Source organism: Taeniopygia guttata, chromosome 4A, assembly GCF_048771995.1.
Source record: "Taeniopygia guttata chromosome 4A, bTaeGut7.mat, whole genome shotgun sequence".
Classification (NCBI taxonomy): Eukaryota; Metazoa; Chordata; class Aves; order Passeriformes; family Estrildidae; genus Taeniopygia; species Taeniopygia guttata.
Window position 1 is genome coordinate 18,925,973 of NC_133029.1, and position 14,542 is coordinate 18,940,514.

General features: G+C 53.9%; 1 protein-coding gene across 14 annotated transcripts in view; it reads right to left on the bottom strand.

The window, feature by feature from the left end:
* DLG3 (discs large MAGUK scaffold protein 3) overlaps positions 1 to 14,542 on the bottom strand; it is a 77,325-nt gene that overhangs the window by 23,671 nt on the left and 39,112 nt on the right. For 11 of the 14 annotated variants that reach the window (XM_030273001.4, XM_030272997.4, XM_030272994.4 and 8 more), the window contains 7 exons: positions 14,214 to 14,267; positions 6,569 to 6,619; positions 3,432 to 3,556; positions 2,789 to 2,958; positions 2,289 to 2,425; positions 1,850 to 1,994; positions 1,548 to 1,707 (listed from right to left, as the gene is read on the bottom strand). In XM_030273001.4, the coding sequence (XP_030128861.1) occupies positions 1,548 to 1,707; positions 1,850 to 1,994; positions 2,289 to 2,425; positions 2,789 to 2,958; positions 3,432 to 3,556; positions 6,569 to 6,619; positions 14,214 to 14,267 (842 nt within the window). The remainder of the gene's footprint in view (positions 1 to 1,547; positions 1,708 to 1,849; positions 1,995 to 2,288; positions 2,426 to 2,788; positions 2,959 to 3,431; positions 3,557 to 6,568; positions 6,620 to 14,213; positions 14,268 to 14,542) is intronic. The other 3 variants (XM_072929296.1, XM_030273005.4, XM_030273003.4) reach the window with 1 other exon arrangement.

Consider the following 14,542-nt stretch of genomic DNA (forward strand, 5'->3'; position numbering starts at 1 on the left):
ATCAGGGCCACTGCCGAGTCATCGCTGTGCCACGGCCACTGTCAAGCGCCCACTGAACCCCTGCCAAGCCACCACTGTGTCACTGGCACTGGCAAGCCACTGCTGGGCCATCGCTATGCCACTGCCACTGAAAAGCCACTACTGAGCCCTCATTGTGCCATTGCCACTGGTTAAGCCTAAGCTGGGTTGCTCTTTCTGCTCTCTAAATGGGAATGTTGGCACGTGCGAGAAGGGACACCCTGCTGGGACCAGGGTCTCTGGTGTGTTTTCCAAATATTGTGACACAGTCCCTTCTGTGGCGCACTGTAATGGCAGCCAGCACTACTCCTGCCTGTGGCATCATTTCCCTGTGCCCTGACAGCACAGAAGTTGCTACACCTGCTGAGGATGCAGTGCCAGAAACACACTCTAGAACTGGCATTGATGGTGCCAAGACCAGTGGGAGAGCTGGGTGAGGGTGGAAGACAGTGCTGCACTGGTCATGGTGTGCAGGGACACCCAGCTGTGGCTGAGCACCAAGAAGTGAGACAGGCCTGTGACAAAGATGAGTGCAGACACTCTTCAGGAGGATGGCAGACCTGACAGCAGATGGCAAGTCAGGGTCTCCCACTCCAGCATCCACCGCTCACCTGCAGAATGGGAGATTCCTGGACAAAACTCCTGCATCTTCCACTGTAGGCACACTCCTAAAACCTGCCTGTGACCTTGTTCCAAACTGCAGAGCTGGCCCTAAGCCTAAGTCGGGTGCTGGTCCTTATTAATCAGCCTAAGCCCTACAGTCCTGGCCCTGGGAATAGCACATTCAGAGCACTGGCCTCAAGGCTGTGACAAGAAGCGGGTAAGCCGTAAGAATCAGCTAGTAGAGCAGGACTTTCCAGGTCTCTCTCTCCCATCCTCAGCTTGAGGCTTTGGAGAGGTTTTATACTGCATTTAGGCTCAGAGCAATGTTTTCTTTGTGCTCTCTTTATTTCCTTGCTTCAGGAAACAAACCCGCTCATGCAGCATAAAAGATTCCACTGGGGCAAAGGGGGCTGGACAGGAGGCTGTCAGGCCAGGGGCTGGCAGTCACTGGAATTATACCTGAGTGCAGGTGGTTTGGGATGCCAGTCTCAGTGAGCATGGCAGGGCCCCCACTTGTTTGCAAGGCTATGCTCCTATCCTCCACACCTGGCACAGCTCCACCTGGGAACATCCTGGGAGGCTGTGGCACTGCTGGATGGCTCCATAAGAGTGGGGAACACCTTGTATTCCAGGTATTATAAAATAAGCAAGAGATTGAAGCTGAAATGCAGTTGTGTAAGGCTTGTGAAAGAGTAGGAGAGGGAATGGAGAGGGAGTGACTGCAGCAAGCCAGTGATTGACACAGCAGGGCTGGTCTCAGGGGGGTGAGCACAGAGCTCATTATAGAGATCTCAGGCATTGCATCACGCACCTACAAATGGCTTTTCAAGGCTCTGCACTGGCAGTGGGGATGACATCAAGCCACCACAGAGGAAAATGAGGGAATGAGAAGGAGCATGACAGGGATGCTCCTGCCTGGTACTCACCTGGTGAAGTCATCATCTCCAATCATATGCCGAGGGACAGGCGAGTACCGGGACGGAGTCACCTGGGGAGGGATGGGATAGGCAGGCTTGCTCTCAACGCTGCCCAGGTAGCCCAGACTGGAGTTATGGCTTATGTGGCTGTCAGCCAAGGCTGAGAAGGCTGCAGGGGAGGAGAAGGTCATCAGGAGCAGAAACCCATACACAATGAGGACCTGGAGACCAGCCCAGCCCTGCTCCCCAACCCAACACGCTCAGGTGCCCCAAGCCCCATGTGCCCAGCCAGTGGCCAGCGGTGTACGTACTGCTGGCGTAGTCGGGGGGCGCGTACATGTCGTTGAGGTGGATGTTGCCGGGCTTGGCCACTTTCAGGTACACCATGTCAGAGGTGTTCTTCAGGGCAGCCACTGCCTCCTCGTGCCGCACGTCCTGCAGGTTTGTGTTATTCACCTGCCAGAGGGAAAGTGCTGGCTGAGCAGGAGAGCAGGGATCAGGGCAGCCCCTCAGGAGTGGTTTTCCATAGGGGAGGTGCCACAGTAGCTCCAGAGGCATGGTCCCATCACCTTGGGTTTGGCTCTCCTGCCTGCAGCCATTACTGTGCCTGCCCTCCCACAGCAACATCCCAGCTGGGGTCCCAGGGAAGAGGGGTGAAGCTGCTGACAGGATGGGTGCTGGGGTTCAGGATCAACACTGCATCACAGTGGAACCTGTTCAGCTTCACCTCACAGTGGCCGTGGGGCTTACCGCAAGCAGCCGGTCTCCAATCTGCAGGCGCCCGTCCTTTTGGGCAGCACCTCCCTCGATGATCTTGGTGATGTAGATGCTGTTGTCCCCAGGAATGTGCTGGTTCCCGATGCCCCCTGCAATGCTGAATCCCAGGCCTGAGGGAGGGTGAGAATGCAAGTGAGGGACAGACAGACAGAGTCCTGGGCTGGCACTACAGCCCCTGTGCCTCACTGGGCCTTCACACCCTGACCAAATCCAGCAGGCAATGGGCCACCACAGTGCTGCCTGGGGCCAGCCTGGCCACCGTGCACAGCATCGTGGGTCTGTCCCATGCCCCATGCCCCACAGCATTCCAGGCTGCTCGGCCATCCTGCAGCATCCTGCACTGCAGCGCTGCCACCTTGCATCCCCTATGAGGCTGCCCTGCATCTCATGATATCTTACACTGAGGGGTCACCCCACACTGTTCTGTGGGGCAGTGGGGCACCCTGGCCAAGTGAGCAGAGTGAGGGGTTCACCTTTGGGGCCCTTCATCAGGTTAACCTCCATGATGGTCTCTGGCGGGGGCTGCCGGCGGCGCACCACAAGCCGCACCACAGGGCCTGCTTCCTTCAGGGCTTCCACAGCTTTGCTGTGCACAACCTCAGAGACGTCCACGTCGTTCACCCGCAGCACGCAGTCGTTCACCCTGTGGGCACAGGATGGCCCTGAGCATCCCTGGGGAACTACCAGCCCATGCCACCCTCCTCTGGTCACCCTCTGCCACCCTCCTCCAGCCACACAAATGAGAGTTGCTCAAGCTGGCCAGATCACGCCCTGCTGGGGTGAGAAAGGGGTCCATCCCAAAGCAGGGGAGAGCGGAGCTGGTCCCTATAGTGCAACCCTGATGGAGGTGGGAGATGAGAAGGAAGCCTGGATCCCTGCCTTGGCCTGTAGCGTGATGGGTGGGAGCAGGAGCCTGACACAGGGAGGGGAGGATGGGTGGCTACAGACAGGAGGCTGGTGGCCAACGATGGTGGACAACCCTGTCCTGAGGGGATCTGGCTGTGGGAAAGAGACATATGGAGGCCAGGGACCATGTTGGAAAAAAGGGCTAGGTCTAGAAGGCCCATGCAGAGATCATGGGTGACACCCTGGCTGTTACCCCAGCCCTGTACTTACCCTAGACGGCCATCCATGGCTGCTGCTCCCCCGGGGATGATCTTGGTGATGAAGATACCCGGGTCATCTGGAACATGGGGGTTGTCGATGCCTCCTGCTATGCTGAAGCCGAGGCCAGAGTTACCCTGTGGGAAATCAAACACTGCGTCTTTCCCCCACGGGCAACTGCTTGCTGCCAGCCCTTCTTAAATGGTTGCCTCCAGCCATGGGACTGCCTGGGGCACAGGAGCCCTTACAGCATCTATCACACACCGGGGTGCCTGGCTCAGGGGGCAGAGGGATGCTGGCCGGAGGAGAGGCTGATGAGTGCTCGGCACAGCAGTGTGGAGCACTGAACAGATGGAGGGGAGAGTGGGAGCCGCCGAGGACCTCCCTCATCACCGCGTCTCCACGGAGAGACTCAGGCAGGCGGGGAGCTGGGGGAAGAGGAGGTGGTCCTTGGCAGAGAAAACCTCCCCTTGCTGGCTGCTCCCCAGGAGGAGACACCGATGCCGCAGCCTGCGCAGACCAGCGGGGATTGTGCCAGTGACCAGCATCCTACTCCTGCCCCTCTGCACCCTGGGATGTAGCCCTGGCACAAATCCCAGCTGGGGACCAGCAATACTGATGACAAAATTTACAGGTTTGTGTGGAAGTGGCTATCAGGATGGAGTGGGCTCTCCAGTTCTGTCTCCTTTTCCTCACAGACATACTTGGAGCATCACTTGAGCATCTCCTGCCAAATTATGCCTGGAGGGAATGCAGGGACCACAGCTCACCTCCAGGCCATTCCCCCAGCATCTCAGGATTGAGTGGCTGTGGCCCTGTGCTGCCTCTCCCACTTGCAGGATCCTCATTAGTGACACACTCACAGGCGCTGCTTCCAGATCCATGCTTGATGCAAGTGGACAATTCCTGCCTTTTTTGCTCTGCCTTGAAAATCAGATGGCTTCTTGCCTTGTTTCCTCATGTGGAAGAACTGACACTTAGTCACCCTGTGCCTGCCTCTCTTGTACACAAGTGGGCTCAGTCCAAGCTCTCCTGGCTGCCCATGGCCCCAGTGCTCAGTGGGAGATGAGGGGGTGCTCTGCTCTTCCAGGGGACCTGTGGCTCAGAGGGCCACACTGGAACTCTGTCTCCCCAGAATAATTTAGCCATAATTTAACAGCCAGCTTGGGCTTGCACTTCTCCCCAGCAATTTTGCCCCAGCATTAGCTCCTGCAGCGATGCAGAGCTGGCTTTATGATGCTTGTGACACAGCACCAGAAGCCACCAATGCCTGTCGCTGTGCAGCGCTCCCAGATGCTCTCTGGCCAGCTGCGATTTGGCTGGCATGTGACACAGAGGCATTCAACAGTAAAGGGTCGAGGCTGCTTCCTCTATGCTGTGTTCTGATTACCCTGTGCCTAGCTCAAAAAAGCTCTTTACTGTCACAGAGACCAAGCCTGGTTGCAGCAAGACAGGTGAGATTGCAAAACAATCGCCAGCCATTAGTTGTGCCAGCCTATGGAAGGTCCTCGGTTAGCTATAAAGCCTGGAAATTATCTGGGAGGTGTTAAGTTTTATTCTGATAAACCTCAAAAAGGAGTTTAAGGGATTTTTTAGCTGACATCAGGGTTGATGCCCTGATGCCAGGGCAGTTCCTGCTGTAGAAACGTGTGGTGGGTAAACACAAAGCCATGTCCTTCTGCAGATTGTATTTCTGCTATTATTGCCCCCAAAATGCTGCTGAATTTACACTCGTCCTTACAACAAAGACAAGGATTAACGACAATAACTGACCAGTGATTTTGGGGTACACTGAGGGCAATTCTAGAAGCCAAACACCCCAGCAAGGGGACAGCCTCACCTGCAGGCATCAGGGTGCTTCTCCTGCATTAAGACAGGATTGTTGGATCCCACCAGGGACTCGGTGAAGGGGAAGGACCTGGGCATGGTCCATGCTAGCCCAGGCTGCTAAGCAGTGAGATTCCCTCATGGTTTCTTGCTGTTGGAGAATGAATTGCTTCTTGGGGCTTTGAAATGAGGGCATCAATGAGTGTTTCCTCTCTGTGTGGTTCTGCCAGCTCTTTCCCTGTTCCCACTATGGGCTGAGGACAGAGGATGCTCTGAATCCCTGAGACAAGGCTTTTGCCTGTGACTTGGGTCCAGAGCAAGAAGCACTTAGCCCAAAAAGGAAGGAACCTCTGGGCTGGCTTCATCAGGCACGCCGGGGAAGCAGTGGGTGAGGCGGCAGCCCCAGATAACCTTCTGTCCACCCACCTCTGTGATGCAGAGCCAAGGGAAGGAGGGAGATGACTAAAGGCAGAGAGGAACAGAATAATGAGCGTCTTCCCCTGCAATGCTGGCCATGCAGCGAGGCTGAGCCGCCTGGCATGGCAGCGAGGGGGAGGCAAGGTGTGCTGTGGAGAGCCGCGGGCAGCCTCCCACCACAGCCATTCCCAGCCAGCAGGGCTGTGCCTGTCTCCCAGAGTAAACCCTGGGCCAGCTTTCCCTGCTCCCTCTCCATCCCTCCTCCCCTGCTGTTTCCTGGGCAACAAGAAAGCCCTTCGTGCCCTGTGTGGTGCTGGCTTGCCCCTGGATAAACCCCACACATGGTGGGAGCTAATTCTAGCCACGGCTGGCGTGGTGCATGCCATCACCTCTGTGTTGCCAACAAAGAAAAGGCTTGAGCAGGAACTTCCTTCACTGTGGCTGTTTTACTATATCTGTTCTTGCAGCTTAGCATCTCAAGGCTGCATGCCCTAGAGTGATGGTGAGCCTGGTGGCAGGGTGCCTTTTGTCCCTGTGCCCACCCGTGTCTACACAAGCAGAGCTCCCCACACCTCTGTTTTCTGACAAAGGCAATGACAAAGAGCCTCCCCCCATGCTCTGCATTGATGAGTTTGTGGGGGTGAGGGTGTGAAAGAGGGAGGCAAGGGAGAAGCCCTCCTCCCTCCCTTCTGGCGAGGTGTGCAGGGGGAGAGGGGAGCAGCAAGCCCACCCTGGTGGGAGCCAGGCTGGCAAAGCAGGTGCAACACCTGTGAAAGCCTCCAGAGAGAGCAGGGAGCAGAGCCCAGAGATCCCCATTAGCTGTGCAGGGATGCGTGGGGGGCCAGCTGTGCTGGGTGGTGGGTGAGTGGGAGGAGGCTGCTGGTGGGTGAGTGAGCAGTACTTACCCTTTCCAAGATGATCTCTTCATATTTGAATATCCCATCACTGCCATTCATCTGGAGAGAGGGAGACAGTGTGTTACAACTCTCTGCTGGTCCTGGGGGAATTTGCTTTTCCTCTCTGGTAGCTGAACATGAAGAATCCAACCTAAAAGCTGCACCATCACCACTGAAAAAACCTTAAATGCAACTGCTTGAGCCTGCCCTGGAATTAAACCATGTGCTGCTTTTCTCTCTGGGCATAAGCCAAAGCCCACTGACTTTAATGCACTTCTGTGCAAAGCCTTTATTCTCCCAGCTCATTTCTCCAGCCATGAAAAGGAACACAACCGAAGGCACAAAAAGAAATAACACCTTTGTTACACAGCATATACTTAACCTCAGGAATTCACTGCTTGAGGAAGGGAAGAGAGGGGGTCGGTCCATTTAAAGGAAAAACAAAATCTGTACATAATAACATAATAAACACCTTTAGCAGCTTATATTTTTAAAATCTTTTCGTAGCATGATGGTATTAACAGGAAATTCAGGATAATTTATTCTATGGAATTAATTGGGTACAAAGGAAACAAGGTGTGAGAGAGCGGGGCACAGTAAGAGGTGAAAATATTGTGGTGCCCTTATGTATAAAAATGGTGTAGCCTGTCTCAGTGCTGTACACCACACTGATCCCCATGGTTAGAAGTCTCCCATACCCAAAGTATCAAAGCAGAGCTCTGGGAAACATTAATGAATAGAAACAAAAAGGGATGCAATTGTAGGCTGTAAAACGGTAAATGTAGACTCAAAAAAAAAAAAAAAATCCATTCTCCACATAATTGACACTGCACAGGAAAAATGTAGCAGTTTCACTCCAGATCAACAGGATCAGGCCACAAACAGCTGCCAAGGTCTAAAATTTAGCAAGATTTGCAATGCAATTTGGTACTGAAACATCCAACACTTAACAGTAATATTTTCAAAGAAAACTGAGTTGGAAGGGAGCTCAAAGGGTCATGGAATCCAACTGCTGGCCCTGCACAGTCCCCCCAGCAATCCCACCATGTGCCTGAGAGTGTTGTCCAAGTGCTCCTGGAGCTCTGGCAGCTTTGGGGCCATGACCAGTTCCTGGGGAGCCTGTTCAGTGCCCCACCATCCTCTGCATGAAAAACCTTGTCCTAATGTCCAACCTAAACCTCCCCTGACACAGCTTTATGCCCTTCCCCCAGGTCCTGTCACTGAGCACCTGAGAGAAGAGATCAGTGTCTGCTCCTCTGATCCCCCTCTCAAGGAAGCTGCAGATTATAGTGAGGTGCAGTGAGGTCTATCTTCAGTCTCCTCTCCTCCAGGCTGAATAAGCCAAGTCACCTCACCCTTTCCTCATATGGTCTCCTCTAGATCCTTCACTACCTTTTTGCCTCCTTTGGATGCTTTCTAACAGCTTTATATCCTTTTATTGTGGAGGGGACTGAACTCAACCTCATAATTTGAGTCATTCTGGGAAACAAGGGATGCGACATGGGTAGTTCTGTATGACAAGGCAGAGGCAGTGGAATCCTGCACTCAGCAGGCAAACACCTTTCTCACTGTGCAGTCCTGCCTCTGCCTGTGGCCTCTGGACTCTGCAGAGTTCCTCATCTGGATTTTACATCCACCATTAACTGATGGCTCATATGGAGCCACTTTCTGTATACACTGTATTCCAAACTGGAGCTGACATGCATTTGTTTGGACACAGTTCTCCTCCTCATGAGGCACCAGCATGCTGGCTGTGTCCTGCTTTCCTAGCTCCTTGCTATCTGCCCCTGCAGAGGCACAGCTCTGCCATCCTCCACACCCCCAGAGTGCTGGGTCATTCCACAGAGGGGACATCAACCATCATTTATGCTAAAGCCATCATTTGACACCACAGAAGAAAACCTAGTGAGGCAACGGTGAGGTTCTATTGATAGGTAGGAAGCAGAAACAGGAGTTTTTCTAGGTGGCAACAATCAGGGTCCTAGGCAGAGGAGCAGTGCTGCAGGACAGGATCTGGGGTAGGACTGTGCCACCTGTGCCACACACACTCTCATCCTCTGCCCTGGGATGCCAAAGCAACCCCACACCCCGTACTGCACTTCAAGGATGAGGTTGGGCAAAGAGATGGGAATGAGGCTCCAGGAAACAGGCTGAATGTGTTGTCCCTCCTTGGATGTGCCCTGTGCCTGGTGCCTCTCAGTCACAGGAAGATTTCAGGGCACAGCCCAGGGCTGGGACATCCAAATACTCCAACAGTAGGATGCTCAGATCCTCCCAATCAGCACATTGGGAAAGGTTTTGGCCAGCTCTTACAGGAGGATCCTGCAGCAGAAAACCACTGGAAGTGATGGGATTAACCCACAGCAGGATCTCTGCCAGCCTCAGAGGGTCAGGGACACATGGTCAGTGCCACCTTCTGCCACAGTCCTGTCCTGTGCTGTGCTCGTATGGGCAGAGGGGCATTGCTTCCCTTGCCAGAGGTTCCCCCTCTGGCTTGGGCCACCTCTCCCTCCTCTCATCTTCCCATACTGACTAATCCTAAATGCAGCTGGCTCGCTGGCCACTCTTAGAGCCTCCCTCAGCACAGCCTCCAGCCCATCCCATCCCCTCTCTGCAGTCAGTATCCCGCTGCGTGGGGTGCAGAGTTGCCTCTCCCCGGCCTTCCAGCAATTCAGATTCCTGGCACCCTTTGCTACTACACACATTGTCCTCTCTGCTTTGGCATTCAACACAGTTGCCACACAGCCAGTCATATGCACACCCACGGCCGCAGAGGAACAGCGTACACATCCCTCCAGGATGGGGATCTGCAGAAAACTGTGACAATCTGTGAGCCGTGGTGAGAGCCAGCATGAGCCTGGCGAGGAGCGGCTGCTGCCAGCGGCACCCGGAGTGCACCGAGAGCCCAGCACAGACCCTGTCACACACCCTGGTGCTACCAGGCAGCTGAGCTGGGATAGCCTTGCCCCCCAAATCCCTGGGCTGCTAATGCTGAGCAGTGCTCTGCACCGCTCTTGGAAAACTGGCCATATAGGTGCTTGTTTGACACGGCGTCTGTTGGGAGCAGCCTGAACAGGCTAGGCATGCTGGGGTCAGCCAGGCCTGACCATGAAATTTTAGCTCTGGTTATGTTTTCAAAATTCACGCAATGGAAAGCCAGTTAATTGTATAAGGAAGCCAAATAAAGAACTCAATATATACCACGTAACCAAGGGAACAAGCCAACAAAGCGAACGTTCCAGCTTCAGAAAATCAAATACCAGTCACTCATTGATGGCAAAAACCTCCCCATGATACCCATCAGAGATGCCAGGACCTGGCTCTGCTGCCGGCTGTTCCCCCTGTCCTTTGCCAGTGCCTTGTGCTCTTCCCCAGATCCTGTTTGGGGCCATCTCCAGTGGGAAGATGCCTGGGTGGGAAGATGCACCACACCCCGGTCTCCTCGTGTAACACCTGCAGAGCTGACAGCAGTGTCAGGGGACAATTAGCTGTCCCAGCATATCCTGATCCTAAGCATCACCTGGTTTCTCATGGAAAAGGATATGGGTATTTTTTTCCAGGCCCTTCCCATGCAACAAGTCCACCTGATGGCTCAGGAAGAGGCGACTTTACTGGCCCTCTCCTCTTTTGAGCAGAAGGGAAATAGTTACTGATGACGGCATTTAGCTCATCAACAGAAGGCTGCAGAGCTAACACTCATCTGATAAACAGAAGAACACACACCTTCCAGTGCTACTGCAAGCTGTCTGCAGGCTCTGCCGGCCAACACTGCGTCAGCTCATGTGGAACGCCCCTTGGAATTTGCTGGAGAGTAAGGATTTGAGATGGGTTTTTTGGGCTGGGGGGGGGTGGTTGGCTGCTTTTGTGGTTTTGCTTGTTTGCTTGTTTTTTAAATAAAAAAAGAAGGTCAGATTTCTAAGACAAAGATCAGGTTCCTCAAATGCAACCAAGATAGACAACCAGGTTGCAAGAGCAAATACCCTGCAGGAAGAATAATACTGTTCACAGTCCCTTTTGGAGCAAGATCCTGCCCATATCCTGTGCTTAGTATGCGATGAGGATGAGCACTGGGACCTGCTGGTGGAGCAGCTGTTTATTGAGATAATGGAGAGGGTGTGAAGACTGCAGAGCCAGCCCTTGGTTGTGCCAGCCAGCCCTGGGTGTGGAGGGCACCTGGCAATACTCCTCAGTTGCCTCGGCATAGGGAAAGAGGAACAGCCCCACCAGGGCAGCGGGTGCAATGGGCACATCCCCCCCCACTGCTGGCACAGGCACTGCCAGTGCTGGCACGGGAGAGCTCTCCCTGCCTGCACATGGCAGGGGGTCCAGGGAAAATAGGTCAAGAGCTGCCTTCGTTCACCTCCCCACGTCCATGCGTCCTGCCGCACCACTGAGACCTACTGACTCGCTTCCAGCTATCCCTGACCCCCTCATGTGCAGTGCCCACAGTGGTGGTCTTGTCCACAAAGTGAATAAATGCCCAATTTCTGGTCAGCCTTTTGGCAGACGGCCGTGACGACCAACCTGCTGAGCTTGGGCAGAGTGACAGTCCCAGCAGCAGCTGGAAGGACACCACAGCCACACTGCAGGAACTGGCACTGGGATGTGTCCCAGCCAGCACATGGGACCAAAGTGTGAGGGACTCACTGGCTGACATCAGGCCTGGGAAACACCTGTCTTCCTCACACCTGGCTTTTGAGCAACTGAAGGTGATTGCACCTCACTGCTGGTCAATGAGGCACCAAATTAGGCTCCAAGGACCCAGACTCTGAAACCTTCAACTCCTCAAGGCCTTTGGAGTAACTTTCCCTGTTCATTTTGAAACTGTCTAGCAGCAAGAAGTTGTTTTAGCTTCAGAGAGACAGCTCTGAAATGCAGAGACCTCATGTGCCAATTGACTGTCTCCCCATTATGGACATGCTGGGTAAAAAGATGTGAAACTGTGAGCATGGGCAATGCCCTCCAGCACTTCCCTTAAACTCATCAAGGGTTGGTTTTAATACTGCAGTCATTTTATAATGGGTTATTTGGGTTTTTACACCCTGGGGGTGCTGGGCTCTGCTCAAGCCACACACGGAGCCCCAGCCACCCCAGTGCTGCAGCCCCCACCTTAGAGCACTGCTGGTGCTACATGCTCCTGGGGATTGAAGTGGGTGGATGGGGACATTGGAATGTAGAACAGACTTCTTGATTAACAGTCAGGGCCAAATCAAGCCCGACAGCCAGTCCAATGCAATCAATAGAACTAGAACAGGAAGGAACTAGACTACTTCCATCTGTTTATCATTAAGGAAAGCAATGAATAGTTAAGTAATTAAAGACTGGAAGATGTGGCTTTAATCCTTCCAAACACATACTGTACCAAAAGACTTCAGATTTTGGGTTTGTAAAAAAATCCCATGATTTCAGATTTGGTATTTTGGTGTTTGCAGAAGGCTCCTGGTGTGGCTCCTTTGCTGACCTGGGAAACTGTCAAGGTTTCTGGGAGTTGTTTTCTCTGAAGCCTGAGGAATCCAGCACCCCAGAGAAGGAAAAAATGGAGCAAGGCCTGTTTCATCGTATAATGTGAAGTAGAAGGCAAGAGGGTTTCCAGGCTGGATGCTGAGACAAATCAAACTGAGGTGTCTCCCCTGCTGTGGGTACCCAGTGGTGACACACACCAGATCACAGCCAGCAGAGCACAGCTACAACCTGGTGGCCCTTTTGACCTCTCCAGGACAGTTTCTCCCAGCATGTTCTGCCGAGTTTGGATGGATGGGACCAGTGACTGTCACCCCCAGCATGACGCTGGCATCTGTCTGGGGTGCAGAGCACCCCCTGAAAGCCAGCCAAAGTGCAGGGAGAAGGGGTGCACAGGGATATGGAAGTGGAGGGAGAGGGAGGATGTGAAGTTAATGAGCAGGAGTACAGGGAAGCAGCCAAGAGGGCAGGAAAGTGGAGTGCACTGCAGTGGAAGGAGTGGTTGCTACCCTGCATGAGGGCTCCCAGAGGTTCCTGGTTCTGCAGGACTCAGGAACCTGCCCAGGGTGACAAAACCTGTCCTTGGCCCCTGGGCTCACCTTGCATTGCCCTTGGGCCCACAGACAAGGAGGAGGGAAGGGCATGGATAGAGTGTGGCAAAGGATGGTGCCTGCAATGATGAGTGGGCAATGTTCCTCCAAAGGTGTGACATTTTGTACTGAGGGAGGGTACCACATGGATGTGAAAGTAGAATTTCCATCAGGAATACCTCCCTGCCCTGCCCTGCTCACAGCACACTTCTCACTTGCTCTGGTCCAGCATAATGGTGGTCCCTTCCCTCTAGGAGACATTGCCCTTTTCCCACTTCCCTGTAAAACAGCCAGGAGAGTGCAGAGAGGAAGCTGCAACATGACACTGCCCTGCAGTCAGGGCAGCACAGTGAGAGAACCTCTAACCCAGAACCCCTTTGCCATGCCATGTACTTGGGGAAGGTAGCCTTTGGGGACAGCAGCTTCCCTCTCCCACATTTCATACAAAGCTGCTGGACCCAGGATCACCACACTGAGAGATGCACCACTGCCTTTCTCCCCAGTGTCAGGTGGCTTTAAATTCAGGCTTAATTAAACAATACAGCCAGGGTTGGAAAGGTCTCAGCCAGGTTTTCCTTCTTTTCCGTAGCTCTTCTCAACCAGCCCAGTCGAGCTCTGATGTGCACTGACCCCACCACAAGCTGTGGGCTGAGATCTGCAGTTTTCTACAGGGGATATTCAACCCCTAGAAGTCACCTGTGTCCCACTACCCTGACTCCAAAGATGGACCCACCCCAGCTCTGAGTCCTGGCACTGCTTCACTGCTGTGGAAGGCAGCTGAAGTTTGATACATCAGAAGTAAACCCAATGCAAAGCACTCAGCCCTGGCAAACTGTTAACTGGGCTCCTTTGGGCAAAAAAGGGAAGCACCCCACAAGCACAGAGCCAGTGCTGCTGGCCAGAAACCCATGCTGGCCACCCTCCTCCCTTCATGTGCCCCACAGGAATGAGTTACAAATGTTCTGGGGATGGATGCAGCAGGATGCAAACCCTGTCTGCGACAAACTGAGAAGCGCTATCTTATACTACATCAGGAGTGCCAAATGCACCATTGCTGCAAAGACAATCACCAAGTACTGCTCAGCTGCTGGCAGCCTTCGCTGGGAGAGGAGCAGCATCCAATGAGCCCTACTGCCCTGAGGAGTGGTGAGGGAGATGCCAGCAAGCACCCAGAGAGCTCTGTCCCACTCCTGAGTGGCCAGGGCTGCCTTAAGGAAGCTGAGGCAGTGCAGGAAGGTAAAGGATGCCCCAGCAGAGCCTCTCAACCCCCCTGCATGGGAAACAGAGGAAATAGCTGTATGATTAACCCAGATTAACCCAGAACACAACCATCTGGCATCCCCAGCTCTGCTGAGGCCTTTTGCCTTGTAGCTCCCTGTGCTGGAGTCCCCAGCATCTCCTGCTGCTGGCCTTGGTTTTGCGCAGTGTCACCCAGCCCCAGAAAGGTTTGGGGGTGGGATGAGCTGTGGGGATATGGCATGGGTATAAGGATCTTCTGCTGCCTTACCAGGGCCTCCTTGATCTGGAAAAGTCTTTCCTGCATTGCTGAGCAGGGAAAATGCAGCACTTGATCAAAGGAAGCAAAACAAAACCGGGAGACTTACAGAGAGCCCTTGTTCCAGCGAGTCTGTATTCACGATAATGGGAGCGGGGTTGGCCTGTGAGGAGACAAAAGTGGGATGTCACCAAGCTGAGCGATTAACCCAGCCCTTTGTGGTGCACTGCCTCTCCCCTGGCCATGCCATCAGAGACCCTCCAGGCCAGGCAGCAGAGAGAGATTTGGGAAGGGCTCTGTTTGTCCCTCCTCCAGGTGTCCAAAGCCCTGGGACAGGAGCAGAACCACAGCATGGCTCTGGGCATCAGTCCTGTCCTCAAAGCTGATGTGTCCCAAGCACCCCATGGCCTTGGCTGCTGGGAAGGGAGATAGGGAAGA